The sequence below is a fragment of the Apteryx rowi genome, unplaced genomic scaffold (assembly GCF_003343035.1).
Source record: "Apteryx rowi isolate R43461 unplaced genomic scaffold, aptRow1 scaffold_135, whole genome shotgun sequence".
Lineage (NCBI taxonomy): Eukaryota > Metazoa > Chordata > Aves > Apterygiformes > Apterygidae > Apteryx > Apteryx rowi.
Genome location: NW_020447586.1, coordinates 765,087 through 785,165, shown reverse-complemented (window position 1 = coordinate 785,165; position 20,079 = coordinate 765,087). Strand labels below are relative to the sequence as shown.

The window sequence follows — 20,079 nt, the reverse complement described above, 5'->3', positions numbered from 1 at the left end:
TGTACCATCCAGGAGGTGTATTTGCTATGATTATATCCTGCATTTTTTTATGACTTTGGCATATGCTGAGCTTGTAAGTGTAAGGTTTGCAGCATCTTAAAAAACAGGGTAGAGAGCAGTATGTGTGACTTCCTAGTGGAAGATACAATTCTCTGAAATGTGTACAAAGGCTGATTACACATTACTTGCTACATGAAGTGCCAAAGAGATGTGTTACAACTTGTCTTACAGTTTTGTTGTCCAAACTGGGTACAAACCACATCTTTGCTTTAGCCCCAAACAATGTTGATCATTGGACATTCTCCCTACGCAGTGCCTCGTATAGCCCCTACTCTTTCTGTGAATCAAAAGCAAAGATGTTATTAGAAAGAAGCTGGATTTTCTAGGCAGGTTACAACCTCACATTCATGATGGTGCCTTACAAGTTAATGAAAAACAATCTGATCTGCCACTGTCACAGGAACTGTATGAATAAAAGGCACATGTAAAGTCAGTGAACCAATATCCAGCCAGTGATACTTGGAGTGATATTTTGAAAACTGAAGATGAACAGAGGTAGAGGAGGGAACATTTGTAGTATGATAGTGAGAAAATCATAGTAAGATTTGCTTCCATCAGAAGTGTATTCTACTACAGGGCAGTATAGTCTAAGTTCAGAAGGCTACTCAAGAGGTATTTAAAGTACTTTCAATTCAAAAAAAAATTACATGTGCAAATACTGATGCTGTCTGTGCTAGGAGAAGAGAGCAAATTTGAAATATAAAAAAATTCTGGGTGATACAGTAAGAGAAGAGTCAAGATGCAGATAAAGGCCGAGGTTAGGTGTCACTTGGTAGGGTCACATGGGTTATGTAGTAAAAAAAGCTGCTATCAACTTTTACCTTCCTATGTGTGCTGGGATCAGGCAGTTGTGCCCTCCTCCACTGTGCCTTTTCCTGACGTTCCTCTGGCGAGACCTGGCATCAGCGAGGACCGGCCCTTTCTATACAGGTCTGGGTCCAACTCCCTCTTTGATCTGAGATAGGAAGGGGTGTGACAGTTAGTTGCAGCAGAGGAGACCCTCCTCATACAGATTTCAAATGAATGTAGGTGTTATTTCCTTGCCATTGCATAAACCTCACTCTGTTAGCAAAATGTTTTCTGTTATTCAAGTAAGTCTGAATCTTGCCAACATACCAAAATATTGGTTATGTATTCTGGATAATAACTCAGTAATTTGTATTCAAATATATTCACTGTAGACAGCAATTGTAGAAAGGTAAGAACTCACTATGGCATATTTTCTTATTAAATATAGCCCTATTCTGCAAAATGGAAAAAAGCAGCAGATTTAAGACACCATTGATCAATAAAACCACTACTTGAGCTATGTTTTAAAAATATATTGAATTTTAGAATGGCATTCAATTAAAATAAAGTACAAATTAAGAACTAGAAACCAATTTAAGTCACAGAAAATAAACTGAATTCACTGAGTATTGAATTTGTCACCTTTTCATCTGGAAAACTGGAACTGATTCAAGTCAGCTAATGACTGGGCCATAAAATTTTTCACCCCGTGTGCCTCTACAGTAATATCATTAAGTGACTGGCTGTATTCATAAATTAAATCAGCAGAACAGTAAGCATGGACAAATAATTAAAATAAGCTCTGAACCCTGGATGCTGGATATTTTTATGGTTGGCAGACAAGGTGGAATAAAGTTGCATATACTTCACAAAAAGCGCTTGTATATGTATTTCTGGAAGCAAAAATTTCTGTTTTCTCCAACTAAATATTGTTACATATGGGACTGGATCAAATGATTAAACAAAACCAGATGGACTGGATCTCTTGCATTTTCACTGATTTAAAAAAATATTTTATCAAAGAAATAAATTCATATCAAAGAAATGTATTCGGTTACACTGACAATATCTGCTTTGGAAAGCAGGTGCAAACTCCCTATAACCCCACTGAATTCACTGGCAGCAAACGAAGGCAGAATCAATGTATATTTTGGATTTGCAAATGAATCTTTATAAAAAATTACTTCATATAATTTCTGCCTAGAAACATTGCCATACAATTTGCATGTTTTTCCTGTAATATGCAAAAGCCATAGTACACTTGTTTCTTGGATGGAGTGTAAAATAATCACTTCAGACTGCTTTAGTGTCTGGCAAAAACATTGGTATGGAAATATATAATTGTAAAGGCCTACTTATGCTTGTATTTTTTCAATCAATTCATATAGCAGTGTATTTTCTGAAAAACATTCTAGTGAAAATATAAAACTGTTGTTCTGTGTGAAAGCCAGAGATTTCCAATATCAGTAAAGTGTGTGAACAATTTTGAGCATGTAGACATTTAGCTAGCTGGACATCCGTGATCCATCTATCCACTTTATGGTGGTGCCATTGCACTGGGCAATGCCTAAAAACACCCACTTGAAATTGGGAGATGTCTTAATTGAGGGAAACTTTCTAACAATGGCAACATGCTGCCCAGATCCTCTTCCCCAAACACAACGGACTGCAACAGAAAATCTGCTAAATAACAGCAAAAAGCTGGGCAGTGTCTCTACCTCCTATTCTGGGCTCTCACTCCTGGCAGGAAAACTGGCTGATGAATCTGGACATTTTGTAGAGAACGCGAGGTTGGGAAGGACGAGACGCGGGCACGCACGTCTCCTCCTCGCCGATCTGTGAGCCTAACTGCAGAGTCACTGCTTCGCCGTGTAGTGGTCTGGATACGTCCAGCGTCTGAGAAATCGGCACTTCTGAAGACAATGTTGTATTAAACTCAAGAACTGTCTCCTGCGACGGGAGAGCGAGTGACCGATCCCAGCCTAGACGCAAGCGCAGCTCGGGCCGAAGCGCCTGCGAGGCATGGCGCTTCCTCGAGCCCATCAGCAGGTGCCCGGGCCGTTAGGCCCGCGCGTGCGGTATTTCCTCGATGACGCGCACTCCAGAGGAACAACCAACTCTCCTATTTAAAGGGTGCGGCGCCTTCTCGCGCCCGGTGCTTACGGCGTTAGCGCGAGGCGGTAACGGCTGCCGGCCCGGGGACCGGCTCGCGGGCAGGAGCGGGGCGCGGCAGGCGCCATGGCAGCGGGGCGCGGCAGGCGCCATGGCGGCGGCGCCCCGGCCCCACGGCAGCCAGCTCCCGCGCCGGGCACGGCGGCAGGGCCAAGCCCTCTCCCTCCGCCGCCCCCGGCGTGTTTTCCTGGAGCGCCTCCGCGTGTTTCAGCCGCCGACAGAGGCAGCTCTGCCTGCGGCGAGGCCCCCGCCAGGGGGCTGCCCTTGCCTCGCCCCACCTGCCCCCCGCCGCCGCTTCCTACGGGCAGGAATCGGGGCGCAGGGCTCCTCCTCCCGCCGCCGGCTGCGGGGAGGCACCCGCTGCCGCAGGAGGAGCGGCGGCGGGAGAGGCGCTGCCCGCCCGGCGAGCGCCCCGGCGGCGCGGGCTCGGGGGGCCGGGCCGGGCCCTATGGTGAGGAGGAGGAGCCGCAGCCGGGATTGGGGGCCGCCGGCGCCGCCCGTCTGGCCGGGAGGAGGAGGCGGCAGGAGGAGGAGCGGCGGCGCCGGCTGCAGCGAGCTGGCTCGGCTGCCCCTGAACATGGCGGCGGCGGAGGCGGCGGCTCCTCCGGCCAGCGGCGGCGGCGGCGGGGGCTGCTCGCCGGCGGGGGGCGGCGGCTCCGTGCCGGTGCTCTTCTGCTTCTCCGTCTTCGCGCGGCCCTCGAGCGTGCCTCATGGCTCCGGCTACGAGCTGCTCATCCAGAAGTTCCTCAGCCTCTACGGGGACCAGATCGACATGCACCGCAAGTTCGTGGTGCAGCTCTTCGCCGAGGAGTGGAGCCAGTACATAGACCTGCCCAAGGGCTTCCTGGTCAGCGAGCGCTGCAAGGTGCGCCTGGTGCCACTGCAGATCCAGGTGAGAGCCACGCCGCCGCCGGCATGGGCTCCGCTCCCCCAGGTGCGGACGGGGGAGCACCCCCCTCCTGCCCGCTGCCGCCCCGGGAGTCTCGCACGGAGTCTGGGGCGGTTTCGTGACACGCGTCGCCCCGTCCCGGATAAGTGCGAGCCTCCCTGGCGCTTGGCTTGCACCTCTGTGGGCGCCGAGTCCTGACCCGGCAGCCCGCCCCTTCCCCGCGGTGGCGCCTCGGGAGCCCCGGGGCGGGCAAGGGACCCTCCGGCCGGCCACGGCGCTGATACAGTTTCGGGAGAGACGGGGGAAGCAGAGCCCGTGCGCGGGGCGCAGTAACCGGCGGCGGCGGGGGGAGGCTTCAGTGCCGGCTGGGAAGGGCCGGGGAAAACGCGAACCCGCGAGGGAGCGGCGCAGCAAACCTACTTTTTGTGGCTGTTGAGAAACGCCGATTTTACTGAGCGAGGGAGGCAGCTGCGCTCCACACCGCACGCGTCCCAAAGCCTCGTTTCAGGTTTTATATCTAGTGAGTGAGCACTCGTTTTACCCGGTGAAAGAGGAAGTAGTATCGTGGCTACAATAATAACTACTGCTCCTTTAAAAGAGGCTGCTGGCGTTACCCAGTTTAAACTAGGGACGATGTTACTAGGTGGAGTGGGAGTTTACTACTGCAAACTCAAACGTTGCTCTTTCAAGAGGACTCTGCCGGAGCTTTTATTCCACAGGTTGTAGGTCCCCAAGATCTTGTGTCTGTTCTCGCACAAAAAAAGCTCTTCATGATGTACAGATTCGTAACTCACTAGTTTTGTTCCCATAAACCAGGAAACCAGACTGCCAGACAGATACAGTACGTGTGTTTCATACTAAGATACCTCTCTATGCATACTGGAGATTCATGCCAGTGATGCTCTAATAGTTGCACTCAGAACAAAATTGCTGTCTCTTTCCTTTTTCCAGCTTTCAAGACTTCATTTTTTTAATTACAAAGTTAGCATTTTAATTAAGAAGATTTGTCTTAATTCTTAAGTCAAAGTTTTGCTTTGTCAAGCCAAAATTTTTAATATTAGAAAAGCAATGTCATAAACACTGAAATATTGCTAGCCTTCTCTCTATGCTTCTAGAAAAGATCTAGGTTGTGCTGTTTGTATACTCTGCTCAGTCATAGTGTCCTGAACTCATAAACTACCAAGATGGCTTTTTCACTTGCACTGTGTATCAAAGACCCTTTTGAAGGTTTTTTTTCTTCTTTTCTTAACCATATGTAGGGAAAGGATGTTTAGGAACATCAAACTTATGTAGTAACCTATTTTGTCGTTGCTCACTAATCGTATTTAGCTTAAAGCTTTTCTGCTTTTGTATGTTGAAAACAGAATGGATGGGTGTCCAGCCAGAGAAACTGGATAGTCCTCCCAACTTGTAAAAACAGTTGGTTTCAGCAGTGTGATAAGTAAACTAAGTGCTCTAAACATAGAGCTTAAATAGTCTGATGCAGTATCAGTGATGCAGGTCAGAACTTTGTTTCTTATTTCTGTATCCAGATCATTGTTCTGCAAAGACTCTTTTGCAGGTTGCTTTCTGTGCTGAAACTAAGTGCAACCCAAGCGTTTGTAGCAGGATGTCTGTCTTGGTGTTAAAGGTCAGTACTGGGACATTGAATGATATCTCATTCTCTTGAGTGCAAACACACTAATGCAGCCTTAACCGAAAGCAGGGATTCAGGATGAACAATTTAATACATAAACTGTCTAATCGATTAGCTGCTTTCACTGATCCTGTTACAATCCTATGACAATGGCAACTGTTGATATGAAAAGGGTAATACTTGTATGTTATTTTAGTTGCCTCTTTGATGTGCTTCAGCAGCTGAGAATGAGGTGGGGACATCATAATGATGTCAGTCAGCTCTCCTTGAGCCATCAGCAGGTGCTCGGAGAGCACTTGATTTGAGAACACTTGGTCTAATACAGTCAAAGCTGCACTTTTTAAGACCTTGAGATTCTACAAGATGTATGGAATTTACTGATGAGAAGATTTGCTGATGAGAAGATTATATTTTCTTTCTTTAACTTAATTCATGCTTTGCCACTCTTGTATGCCTTTTTTCCTGACACTTTTTTCTGCAGTTATGCATCACACAGGTTTGTCAACTCTGAATGTGGTGTAGTCAGTTGAAATACCATTTTGAATGTCTTGTGAAAGGCACAGATGTGATTTGGCTTGCATATTTATAAAATATATTTCTTTTAGAAATAAGATGCAGCATCAGTATTTCTAGACAAATAATTAGAGTATTTTTTCTGTGTTTTTTTTATAGAATATGTGTATGTATTTAATTATAAATGACTTAACCCATAGGACAATAGYGTTCATGAACAACATTCTGCTGTTTAGATTCCTTTTCTATGTAGACTTATGTATGGAAAGGTATACATTTTGTTGCAATAGCTCAGGAAATATCAGCACCAAATGATGTTTGACTGAAATATTCCAATTTCCTGTCTCTACAGTGCAGGGAGGTTGTAATCTCACTGAGAAATCACCATATGTTTCCCTCCAGAAGCCACTCTGCGCAGTTCAGTTTAAAACTTGATCTGTGTAGGGACATTTGTACTAGACACTTTTATTCCAGTCATATTTGGGCACTTGTGCTGTGCTCAAATACGTACATTTGTTTAGCTATACTGGCACAAAACAGCAACTCAAGATTTTAATTGCTATCCAGCGTTACGCAGACTGAGGTTACGATAAACCCTGATGTTCTGTTTGGCTACTAATCTTAAAACTTCTCAACCATATACTTGCAACAAAGAGGCAAGTTTTCTTTGGCATGCTCTAGTTGGTGAGGCAGGTATTTGCTTGTTGCTTGAGGGATTGAGTATTAACAGAAGGGAGCTGTTTGCTTTTCATGGAGTTTACATGTATTAAAACTTTTAATAGAATAATATTTATACTCCAGAAAAAATGAAGGACTACTTTAGCCTCTTTTAAATCTAAATACTGTTAACTCTAAATGCTGTTAAGTAGCACTGCTAAAAATATTGTGTTTTGCTGTAATTGCTGTAGTCTTCTTTAGAGAACAGGAACAGTAAGGAAAAAAAACACTTAGCAGATATCAGAAGAAAAGACAAGTATGCTTGTTACAGGCGTGTAGTAGAGGAGTTTTAGCAGCGTTCAAATATGTGGCAGGCAGGAAGAGGATATTTCACTGTAATTTTCATAACTACAAGGTGACCTCTCTTTAGTAATAGTTGTAGCCTACACTTGTAAACTTGTGACCTAAAGATGCTTTGGCTAAAAATTGAAATTATTATTAAAACAATTACTTAAGGTACCTCTACATCAGGCTCTTTTTAAAGCAACCTTAATGTCTGATGCACATCTTACTTGCCTGGAAAAGCAGCTTGGAGAATTGTACTTATTTATTGCTGAAAGATAAGTTAAAATAAAACTACTAATACACAGATTTTTATTTTAACACATATCTAGTATTGCTGCATGCAGATGCTTCTGAAATACAAGTAACACTAATTCAGGAACCTAAGGCCTTTTTCCAAAGACCAGGAAAAGTCAAAGTACAGATTGCAGTATACCAGTCAAGTGCTTTACATGGGTGAGTTGCATTGCTTAAATTTTTTGTAAAGGCAGTTGTAAATTCTGATATATTGTTGCTGCAATTAAATATAACGTTTCTAAAAGCAGTGCCTGAAAACATAGGGTGGGGAGGGGAAAGGACTGGAAAAAAAAAATTGGAAGATATATTCCTTCAAATCCAGACTCCTTACTAGTGTGTGTTTAATCTGCAGTATTTTGATCACTTCTGACTTTCATGAAGAATCTGATATTATCTTATTACAAACATGATGTGCTTAATCTAACTAAATCTGTACTTTTGAATGTTGGTTTGCCTTTAAGTCTGCATTTTGACTTAGCATAAAAGAAATACCTTCTTAAGTTGAAACACTTGTAACCTATTTTCCTTTGAATTACATTAAACTGAATTGCTTCAATTTTTCATCATTCAAAAGGGGAAAAGCAAAGCAAAATCAAATTTTATAGATGTCCTTCTAGACATAAAGGAGCAGAAAACATACTTGGCTTCTTTTCATTGTTGTCTTTTTATTCTATGCTTTGAAATATCAAGGCTGCAAGGTTCTCCATTCTGCCATTTTCGTGGATAACCTTGGCAAGAGATTAGTAAGGTGACTAGTGATGTCACATGAGACTATTTCTCAGCTTTAACTCTCGTCCATCACAAATAGCAGGGAGAAAATTGCATTTTGTACATGTAATGGTTCCCTGAAGATTGAATAGGGAAAGTACAGATAAAGAACCAGCGTATATGAATATTTTCTGTCAAATTGATTCTGTAATTATGGTTCTTCATCACATTTGCATTTTGTATAATTAATAATAATCAGCAGAAATCAAATAGACCTGAAAAAAACCCACCTGTCCTTTCCCACCTAAGCCTTTTCTAGAGTAGGATTTAAAGCTGTATGTAACTTGTGACAGCATACCTTTAAATCCTGGTCTGGACAAGGTCCTAGAGATGACTTCTTTAGCTGGGTAAAAGAGCTGCATCAGATTACCTTATCTGACATACCTCTTCCAATTTTGCTGTGGATTGCTTCCAACAGAAGAAGAAAGGCCTACTAAATAAGAGGGATGGAGGGGGCATGAAACAAAACAGATGAGGTGTATATATAATTTGGGGGTATTTTAGATTATTATTATTATTATTTTAATTTAACTTGTTTAATAGCTTGGTAGCTGAGTAGATATTATTCAGGGTGGATTTTGGCAGCTTCCAAGTGACTGCTGTGGCTCACAATCCTTGTTTGCCCAGCCTGCCTTTCTTCTTGAAGTAAAATTGAACACATGCTTGCATGTCAGCCAAGAGTTGTGGTTTGCCTCCACCCCAAGCTTGCTTGCTGGATTTTGCACTGTTCTAGTGCAGGCTTTGCCAGTCTGCTGCTGGGATAGCAATGTTTTTCACCATCACAGTGACTTTTGAGGTGAAGATGTGTCAAGGCCTTAACTCTGTATAGCAGTGAAAGACGGAACAGCAAGGACCGCTTTTGAGGGAAAGTAAATATTTAAATTACATGACACATTTAAAAACTGATAAACAGCAGTTTTTCTTTATAAATAGCCAATAATTCTTATGAATTTATGGAATCCATTATCCACCATTTTTGAGACTTAATTTTAAACTACCTTTTGTTGCATTCTTACTTTTCCAAATGTGCTATTCTGAGTAATAGAATGACACCACCAAGTGTTCATTTTGATCTTGCCATCTATTTCTTTTAGCTTCTTCTTACTCTAGCACTGTGCTGCATGATTTTCATTGCAGACTTCAAGTTAGTAAGAAATAAATATAAAAATGAATACAAAGAAACATTTGTTAGACTTCATAAAAGCTTTTCTGTAGAAAACCTGTCAGTCCAACTTTATTTAAAATTGCCCTGATATTAAGCTGAGATATGTAAATTAAGATCATGTTAAATCAACTTGATAATAGAGGAAAGCAAATGTAAGGCTTTTGCTCCTACTTCCTATGATATTTGTCATAAACAGATGGGATTATAGATTTAATGGAAGCCTGTAACAACGATGCTCACTGGTTAGAATGCTAATCAGTATTATCTTTAGTGTTTCACTGTCAAAATGGAAGAATGTTGAATTGGTTTCTATAAGATCTGTTTTGAGTCTGATATTTGTAAGTATTCAGTCATACAAGTCACTACTGAAATTGAGGGCAAGTGCTTTTTTTGCAGAAGGTGCCAAGCTGGGAGGAGCTACAAGCATTCAAGAGAACAGAATTCAGGATTTTCTTGACAAGTTGGAGAAATGAGCTGACATAAGATGCAGTTCAAAATGGAAACAGCACAGATCTACACTTAAGTAGAAATAATCAACTGCACAAATAAAAGCTGAGGAAGTCTCCAAGTAAAGATTGAGGCTGTAATAGACCTCAGGAGTTGAGCTATCATCAATTATGACGAGCAAATAGCATACTGGACAGTGTAAACTGAATAGAGCCTGCAAAGCCTGTGGGTTGAACAATGTTCTCTGAAGCTTTACTAGTACAAAGTATGGACAGAGAAGTAGTACTGGGTGACCCACTTCAGATTGCAAGTTGAAAAGGACTCCAAGGAGAGCAATGGAAATGATCAGAGATGTAGGAGGAAAGATTGAAAGTATTAGATATGATTTAGAATAAAGAAAAAATAAAGGCTAAATGAAGACCTGATGTGAGTCTTGAAATATGTAAAAGGGGACTATGCATGGTTGTACTCATGGAAGAGGAAGGTAATGCTGTTCTTCAAATCCACTGTGGATAGAACTGGAAATAATGTTCTTGAATTGCAGCAAAGGAGTTATGGGTAAGAAAAAACTTTGAGGTAAAGATAGTAGGGCTGTAGGGTGGATTGTATAAGTGCTATGTAAATTATGTATCACTGCTAATTTTTAAAAATGGGGCAGACCAGATACCTGTGATGAATACTTGGGTTTAGTGTATCCTTCCATATAAGCATGGGGTAGACTAGGGCAGCCTCTTGAAAACCTTCCTAGCGTATTCATACCTGTTTCTCTGCTAAGGATGCTAGTGTTGTCTGTTGTATTGGGTGGGAAGATGCATACTAAGGTAGTAGACTGACTCCATTTAGATCACTCTACAGTCCCATGATGGTTTATATTTCAGAATTTTTTTAAAAAAAAATTTTTAAAGTGGTGGATTGATTTCTAGAAGAAAATAATGGTCTTTGCTTGTCATATGAGTGCCAAGACAAAATGACACGTTTCCTGAGTAGGAGATGCATTTATAAATATTGTCTATTCCAATCACTCTATTTTTGCTGCTGAGCAGTAGAAAAGCTAAATGTCATGATTGAATATTCTGATACTAGTAAGTGCGAGAGTTGAAATGAATTATGATAGGTGCTCACTGTGGTGTTTAATTGTACTTTAGTATATGTACTTCCCTCCAGCTGACTTCTGTGTTGTTCAAGCACTTAGATGGATGGTGCTCAAGAATGAGGCAGTTATTCAATATTTAATTTTCAAAACATTCTTGGTCCCAGGCATCATTTATTACACAGTGTGGAATCACAGAAGTGATGGAAGGGATGTCTTGAGGTCATCTGCCTCAGCCCCTGTTCAAAGCCACCACTGAATCAAATCAGCTCTGGCATTGTCTAACCAAATCTCAAAAAATTCCAAGGATGGAGATACCACTGCTCTGGGCAACCTATTTCAGTGCTGCTCTACCCTCCTAGTGTAAAAGATTTCCCTAATATCTATTCTGATCCTCTGTTTTCCTTTGACCCCAGTAGATCCATTATTAGAACATCTGCTTTACAATCATTACTGAATTTACCTTCATAACTGCTTGAGATAATAGTATTGCCATTTCTCAGATGTGGGCTTGAAGAACTGTGGTTGTGAACATTTACGATTTTGTTAGTAATGGCATCTGAGATGCAGGAGTCTACCATTTACAGTTTTAGCACACCCATTTAAAAAAAAGCATAACTTTTAGAGAATCCTGTATAGATACATATTTTTCCTCTACAATTTGAACAGTACATTCTGTATGACTTTGTGTGGCTCTTACTGCATTTGAAATTGAGATTAAGTGATTTACTTGGAGGCATATGATATATTAATGAAAGACTTTGGAATAGAATGTAAGGAATGCCAATTCCCTGTTCTTTCAGGGTATGCTACTTTACTGGTAAAGTAATTTTGTTTTAGTTTAAAACATGTCAACCTCAATTTCCAGAAAATGAGATGTATACAATTAATGTCTACTTGCCAAAAGCGGTTTAGTCAATTTGATTTATCACTCTGGTGAAAAGCTCCTCAATGATGTACTTCTCCTGAGCTCCCTTATCTCTAAAGGATAGTATGTAGCTGCTTTCTTTTCCTGTAGTCTTCTGCTTGGGCCTTACCTTTTGCTTCTACAGATAATACAATTAATTCCATATAAATACAAAGCACTCTTTCAAAGTGTGCAAAAATACAATCCTTGGTTCACTTTTTTATTACCCCTCTCCCACACCATTCTGTAGCCTGTATAAGGGGAAACTGTAGAAGATAATCTTTATCATTAATATGTATTCAGCTCTGTTTGTGGTAGTAATACTAGCAGGCTTCTCTGATTTCGTTTTAGTCTTTGGACTTTCATCAGTCCTGAGCTAAAAAATTCTGATAGGGTAAAGAAACTGAATACCCAGTGAAACTATTGAAAATAGTTCTATATAAGATACTTAAAGCATGTATAAAGTTGGTTTTTTTTTTTGACTTCGATTTATCCTGCTTTTGTGTCACTGAGTTGCAGATTCTAAAATGAATTTGAGGAATGTAATTGAGTTGTCAGTGACTTTTTTCTGCAGTTCTTCAAGATTTCTTATATTTTTAAAAAGTATCTTTAACACATATTCTGCAGAACACTTCCTTGCCCCTCTCCCCTTTCAGAGTCCAGAAATTTTCATGTTTGTTTAAATTGACTTGCATATGTCTCCTGCCTAATAAAATCATGATTACCTATTGATGACTGTAATATACTGCTCAGTATCAAGGCAATGCATTTGATTGTAGAAGCATACCAAAATCAGTCTTGAAAAACCTTTCTCCATCTGTTTCTGACTTAAAGTAAAACAAAAGAAATCCATTACTTGAAAGAGCTTGGCAAACTCTCTCATTCTTCTGCTTTTCTGAAAATGTCTTTATTGCCGTTAAAAACATTCTCTTTATTTTGTTTTTCAGATGACTACTTTGGGCAACCTGACACCCTCAAGCACTGTGTTTTTCTGTTGTGATATGCAAGAAAGATTCAGACCTGCCATCAAATACTTTGGTGATATCATCAGTGTAGGTCAACGACTGGTATGTTTATTGCTTTTTTTTTGTGGTAGCAAGTTTTGATCACACATGTAAATTATGTGGTACAACAACCAGTTACTGGTTATTCAGTTTCAAATAATGATGTCTATGCTTTTATCATTCTTTAATTTTTTTGTGCACTTTTTTCCTCTCACAGCTCCAAGGTGCACGGCTCTTAGGAATTCCAGTTATTGTAACAGAACAGTATCCCAAAGGTCTTGGCAGCACCGTACAAGAAATTGATTTAACAGGAGCTAAACTTGTACTTCCAAAAACAAAATTTTCAATGGTATTGCCAGAAGTAGAAGCAGCATTAGCAGAGATTCCTGGAGTCCGCAGTGTTATCTTGTTTGGAGTAGAAGTATGTGCCTTGCCATTCTTGTACTGTTTTATGATCTTATGTTGGCCAACAATAACATTAAGCATTGATTTCTGTAATAAAAAAGTAAATTTATGTTGCTCAGATATCTTCTACAGGTTAAATTATTCTTTATTATGCTATTTGTCTCTAAGATTACTCATAAAATGTGAAATTAGATATTTATGAACTACAGGCTGTCTCAAATTCATGTGGCATTTAAAACCCATGCTGATGTTACTAGTGATGTCATGGGTGGAAAAAATGTTTTAACCCTAATTAATTACATACTCAAATTTGAGATTGTGCTACTTATGTTTTATAATTATGGCTTCTTCTTGTTGTCATTCTCTTCCCCCCGCCCCCTTTTCCTGGCAGACTCATGTCTGCATCCAGCAAACAGCATTGGAATTGATTGGCAGAGGTTTGGAAGTTCATATTGTAGCTGATGCCACCTCGTCAAGAAGCATGATGGACAGGATGTTTGCTCTTGAGGTAGTGTTTCTTAAGTCTTTCTCTGCCTTGGATCTGTATGTTAATTTCCATGTTTATTATAACCTTAAAAGGAAGTTCTAAGGTCAGTGACAGTGAACAAATGTAGACTTGAAAAGAGGTGAATGCTGTAATTCTCAGGATAGCTTGCAGTATAGAGAAGACTTAATGATTTATCTTTCCTTCTTAAATTATGATTTAATATGTAGAACTCTGTTCTGATTGTTTTATGCAATCTAGGTTATTCTAACCACGAGCTTTTCAGGATTTTTTTTTAAAGGAGTTTTATCTGTACAACAGAGTAAAGGTTCTACAGAGCTTTTGTTTTGAATATTTGTTCTGTTCTACTGTCTAAATTCCTTGAGGGGGAAAAAAGGGATATTGCAAGGGATTCTGTGCAAAGCTCCATCTCAAATGTCTGTTCCTTCTTCTCTTCCTCCTTATTAGTGCAAATTAAAGCTTAATCTCCAGAATCTTTAATTATATTAAATAGTCCCCCCCCACCATGATCTTAGTCTAACTAAATGTTGAAAAAGTGGGGATAAACCCTTTTTTTTGTTATAACTTTGTAGTAGCAAATTCATGCAAATGATTTTATGATAGTGTACTCTAACTTGCCTACAGGCATCATTGTTGTAAATAAAAAATATATATATATACATTAAGTATTGCAGTTTTTGTCCCAGTTTCTAAGAATTATTTGGAAATTAAAACCAACAGTAACTAAACCATTTTATGCTGTTTTCATAGAACTGGAGAAGAATTTTAATTTCTTCTGATTCTAGTGAATAGGACAGGGGCTAAAGGAAAATCATCAGCCTGTAGCATTTGATAAAATCCATGCCTAAGTGGAAGCTTAATGTAGCCTGTTCCATAATGTATTATGATGGACACAGGGTGCAAGAATGATTGAGATCATGGACTTCCCAAGTCGATACAGTGTAGTAGTCGTCAAATAAGTACAGAAAAACAAAACTGAAATATTTGCCTTGATCTGTTTGTGTTTGTATGTCATTATCACCTATACTGTGTCTGCAAGCATAGAAATCGGTTTAGAGCTTGAAGTACTAAATAACTACCTCTGCCTTTTTTTCTTCCTCTCTAGTCAAAAAGATATTGAACTTAAACATAGTTAGTTGCAAAAACTGTAATCTGTGCAACTTAATCAGGGCTAGAGAAGGTAAGAGCTGGGCACGCTAGGGAATAGGAGACCAGGAGAAAAAGGGACACATACAGAGAATATTAATGATCCTGATTGACCATGGTGATACTTTATTAAAAAAGTGGGTAAAACATCAAAGCATTGGAGAATCCTGGTTTAGACTAAATGTACAGCTATACTGACAGTTTCTAATCATATTCTTATCATTTGTGTGTTTGGCAATGGCTTTCATGAGCTTGCTGCATACCTGGTGGACTGAGGTAAAGCTCACTGGGCTGTAGTTCCCTGGATCCTTCCCATGTTTTTTTAAAGATGGGTGTAATAATTGCCTTTTTCCAGTAATGGGAATCCTCCCCGATCAGTGACCTTTCAAGGCTGATAAAGAATGACCTTGCAGTGATTTCAACCAGCTTCCTCAGCATCCTTAAATGCATCCTGTCTAGTCCCACACTTGCCCTCAGTTCTGCATATTTTCCTTCAAGTTGCATGTCCTTGGATGACTGGGGAAAGTGGCTAAAACACTGCAGAAGTATGCAAGGAAAAAGTCAGTGTTCCTTTTTACCAAAATCTGATAAGCTCCTCCCATGTTTTGAATGTTAGGCTGAAGGCATAATTTTCTCAGACATAATTTAGCTTATGACTGTAGCGGTTCTTTAAATTGTGTATGCAAGCTCTCAGATCTGCTGTTAGTCCAGTGTTCAAGAGTCCAGAGTTCAGCATCCAGATGTGTCATAGATCTTGAGCATTACTTTGGGCAGATCACCTCAGATTTCTGGTGTTAACAGTGCTATCTTCATGAAATGCAGATAATTCATTGATTTGTGATATACATGCTTACTGTGCTGGTGAAGAACATATAAATATCTAAACAGGTATGTTAGGAGGTATAGTTTAATTGATAGCCAAAGCTTTCAGGTCTGCCTGATTGCAGACTCTGCCACTGTAGTGTGCTTAAAAACAACAGCAGACAAAAACTTGCAATAAAAAAAAATTCCCCTTTTTAAAGATAATTCAACCCAGCTGGTCAGGGCTGTAGGCATTCTGGATCTCTGCCCTATCTGATAAAGTTGTCTTTTATCACTGGCTGATCTTGGATAGAGCCAACTCTGTTCCTGTTGGATTTCTTTACTACTCTACATTTGTTCTGTTTCCTGCTATGTAGATGACACAATGTATGTTTTTGTTCCCTGTGTCTGAAAGAGGATGTGCTAAGAAAACTTGCACTGAAGAAGGTCCTCCAGTATGCTTAGTATTTGTATCTCTTCATGTCTAGTAATCGCAGAACCATATAAATTATACTTCTTGAAGTAAAGTATGAGTCAGTGCCAGCATTTTGATTTGGTAAGTTTTACCTTTAAAGAAAAGACCTATTACCATGAAAAAGACAATTGTAAGAAATTGGTCTTCCTTAGAAGGCAGTGTTCTTTAACAGTCTGTTTTATTCTCATCTGTAATAGTTAAAGCAAAATTCTGTATTACTGGAGAAGATCAGCTCAAAACATTGTAAAATTTCATTTTAATTTTCATTTTTTCTTCTGTATGCATATGCGCTTTAAATAAATGTCACTGTACAGAGTAGGAAAGCTGGGGAAATTGCTTTGTTTCAACTTAAGAATATTGTAAAACTTGCTGCCATCATCACATGCAGGAAGCATTAATTTGAATAAACCTAGTTTGTTTACTTTATTATATAGACTGTAGTGGTTCCCTAAAATTAATAATTTTCTCTCATCAGTTACTGTGTAATTAAACAATTAAGCAGCAGTGATCTCCATCTGCCCTAGAAAGTTTGGATCATCTCTTTTCTTTAGTACTTGCAATGGAAACCAATCTGAGGAAGTGCATGTTGTATTTTCTGCCTCTTACCCTCCTTTGGCTCATTCAGGACACTGTAGCTGCATTAAACTTGGTGGAACATACAGCTGATAGAGGACAATGAAGGGAAAACTGGATCCATGAAAAATTTTACTGACTAAGCATCTGTATGGTTGCTGGGAAGCTGATGGAGGAGATCAGCCTTTACTTAAGGATAACTCTGCTATATAGGCAGCAACTGTAGTCTTAACAGTCTGAAAACTTTGTAATGTGTGATATGGCTTGAGCTACGCAAAGCTCTGCTTAATTGTGCACTTATGAAATAAGGTCTACTAGACCTTTCAGTTTGCTTTTTTTGTGTTGAGCTTATTCTGTAGTCTTTAAGAAGAACCAGCTCAGGAGCTACTTAGACTGAAATGAGATGTTGGTTAAAAGTAACTGCTGGAATATTATGATACAAGGTCTGTAGAAGAGTTCTCTCTCCCTCTCCTGAGATTAGTGGTACTAGTGTGCTGTATAAATCCAAAGACCAAAATATTAGTACATAAGCTCTGAAAAAGAAATAGTTACAATTATATTTCTTGCTTAATGCTTTTATCTTGGACTTGGCTATTTTCTTTTTCCCTGGGCCTTTCAGATCTCATGCAAGAGAGTGAAGAAAGCTATCATCAAGAGTGTAGAGGGGAAAAGTGATGCTATTAGAAGAGGGGGTGGGTATTCTGAAAGCTTATGTGTTAAATCTGACTTGGGGAAAGAATCTATTCCAACTAGGAGGCCTATTCTGTAATCCAGGACAGCCTTTTTCCTCCTGTAAAGTCTAATAAAGTAGAACAGTTTCCATCCTAATTTTATCAATGACATTGTTAACAAATGCTGGAGTGGAATTGGTGATAGTTTTACTAATAGGAGATCTTTTTTAAAAATAATGACTTTCCCCCCTCATGGCGTATACTCATTCACACTTGCAAGTATTTCACGTTTTTCTCTCTGCTCTTTTCTCTTGCAGCGTCTTGCTCGTACTGGAATTATAGTTACTACTAGTGAGGCTATATTGCTGCAGCTGGTAGCTGATAAAGAACATCCGAAATTCAAAGAAATCCAAAATTTAATTAAGGCAAGTGCCCCTGAGTCGGGGCTCCTTTCCAAAGTTTAAAGAGGACATCGTGAAAGAGAATTGTATTGTCTGCTTTAAGGATGAAGGAAAGCTGTAAGCGCACATGCACACATTCTTTCACACAAACTCTGGCAGAAATGTAAAATTAAAAATGTTTGTGCTTACCTTAACAAAAATTGTTTGGTCATACTTCTCAGTGCTGGTGTATTCTGCTCAGTCACAGCTGTCAAAGGCCATCGATACCATAGGACCCTTTTGTTGTCAGATTTCCTATTTATTAAAAAAGTTAACAGGTGCCTGCTAGTCTACTCTATACCCACTGATTGTAACAGCTCAAAGTGCGTATTTCTGTGAAACTTCTTCTTTGTGCCCTTTGTAAAAATGTATTGTGGTATTATGTTTTACTTTTGTATTAATAGAAGATAACTATGTATTGGATAAATGTGATGTGATAAGCTCTAATGATCTACATAAATGAAACTATTTTAATAGAGCGTAATTTAAAAATGAGTAAGGTATGTGGACTAGGTGTGCCTTTTTGTTCTCTAGGGTAAGATTTAAATGCTTTGCTTCTTCAGTAGACAAGACACACAGATCAAGCAGCAGTTGATATTTGATTGCTTTAGGTAGCTGAAGCCTGCATCATGATTTTCAATTATGCTGAAATTCTGACTGCCCAACCGTCTTTATTTAACAGTACACATTAAAAAAAAAAAAGTTGTTTAATGCGATCTATAAAAAGGACTGGTGTAAAGTCATTCAGAACTAGCAGAAGATTACCAAAGGTTTAAATAAATTGCCAACTCTAAGCAATTAAAGAACAAAACCTTTTCAGCTCTTAATACTAAATCTAGTACTATATTTAGATTTACTTTTTTTTCCATGGTTAGATTTAATAATCTTCATCTGATTCACTCATATGGCCAAGCAAGCTCTGAAACAAACCTCAGTTTCTCTAGGTATGTGCATAGTTTTGTAGGCTGCAGTTGGGTGGAGGTTGAATGGAATCTGGCTGAAAAGCATTGTTCAGAAAAATAGCATCTGTAACTTGTTGATATATTTACTGTCTGGAAACAAACTCTTAACACATGACTGTTCATAAAGGCACTTTCTTCATGTTCTAATGGCTTAAAAATGTTATATAAAGTTTACAGTGCAACTGTGACATTTATTTTTTTAAAAGAATTCTAGATGTCATACTGAACACTGATCTCTTTGGTAGAAAACTAATTACAATACATATATTGTTTTAAATTGCTTGTTTTCCCCACCAGATGGCTCTAAAAGAATTGTTTGAGAGTTATAACCTTTATATGTTCAAAACAAATAAAACGTTAACATTTACTGTCTCTCTTATGCTTGTGATATTTATTGAAAAGCAAATCCTGAAAGCTTTGTTTGCTGGAGACATTATTCTATTTTGTGCATCTGTGAAATTTCTATAGATGTCATGGGAATTTTGTGTAAAGATCAAGAATGGATAATATCCAATAATTCTTGTCTTCTATGTCTTGTTATAGTGTCATTTAGTGCTCCAGAATTTTAGGACTTGACATTATGCTTCAAGTTAGGCAGGGAGGGGAGTGTTGTTGAAGAACCCCGTTGTTCAATATCACTGACCTACTTTTACCTCGTTTTCTGGTGTATTAATCATGTTGCCTAGCAGTGTAAAGTCCACTTGTATAAATCAACAGCTGTGCACAAAAATACTATGAATTTCTTATGAAATATTGCTTTTTTTATGTATTGATGTTACCTAGAGTTAGCAGCAGAAGGAAGAATGCTAACATTTTTTTACATGCCTTTATTTTTAGGAAAAATACCTCCTCGATACCAAATACATAATTTTTGAGGCACTTGAATTTGATTGTAAGAAGTTACTGTTTTTATGCAGATATCAGCTGGAGGAGAGATGTCACCAGTTGCTTTCTACAGACTCCTTTCCTAAGGTTTTTACTGCAAGAAGGATCATTTGGGGACAAGGTGATGCTAGAAAAGAGTCTTCTAAACAAATTGATATTCTCTGTGATGATTGTACTATTTATTTGCTGTTTGTGTAGCCTTTTCTGGAGAAATAGATTTTTTCGAGGTCCTCAATTTATGATTTTTTTTCATAAGTTTAAAAAAAAAAGGAAAAAAAGCAAAAATACCGTAAGTTTTATGCCATAAAATTGAGCTCTTAGATGTGAATTCAAGGGCAGAATGAGTGAAGTCTTTTTCCTTTCATTAGATATATGCATTAATCAGCATTATGTGGATCATTCAGATGAGATTCCAAGAGTGTTTATTTAAAAAGGAAAACGAGAAAGTGATGGCCAGATTTTATTTATGGAAAGTAAGTT

The 20,079-nt window shown here is 39.1% G+C and overlaps 1 protein-coding gene across 1 annotated transcript; it reads left to right on the top strand.

Annotated features, from left to right (window-relative positions):
* The first annotated feature begins 3,590 nt into the window (after positions 1-3,590).
* Positions 3,591-19,075, top strand: ISOC1 (isochorismatase domain containing 1). Its single transcript, XM_026056963.1, has 5 exons — positions 3,591-3,913; positions 12,680-12,799; positions 12,954-13,157; positions 13,533-13,649; positions 17,630-19,075. The coding sequence occupies exons 1-5, from the start codon at positions 3,599-3,601 to the stop codon at positions 17,774-17,776; spliced, it is 903 nt and encodes a 300-aa protein (XP_025912748.1). The 5' UTR covers positions 3,591-3,598; the 3' UTR covers positions 17,777-19,075.
* The last annotated feature ends 1,004 nt before the right edge of the window (positions 19,076-20,079 follow it).

Coding starts and splice junctions, on each gene's coding strand:
- ISOC1 (XM_026056963.1), top strand. CDS start 3,599: ATGGCGGCGGCGGAGGCGGCGGCTCCTCCGGCCAGCGGCGGCGGCGGC. Junction 3,914..12,679: donor TGGTGCCACTGCAGATCCAG/GTGAGAGCCACG, acceptor TTTGTTTTTCAG/ATGACTACTTTGGGCAACCT. Junction 13,650..17,629: donor ACAGGATGTTTGCTCTTGAG/GTAGTGTTTCTT, acceptor TTTCTCTTGCAG/CGTCTTGCTCGTACTGGAAT.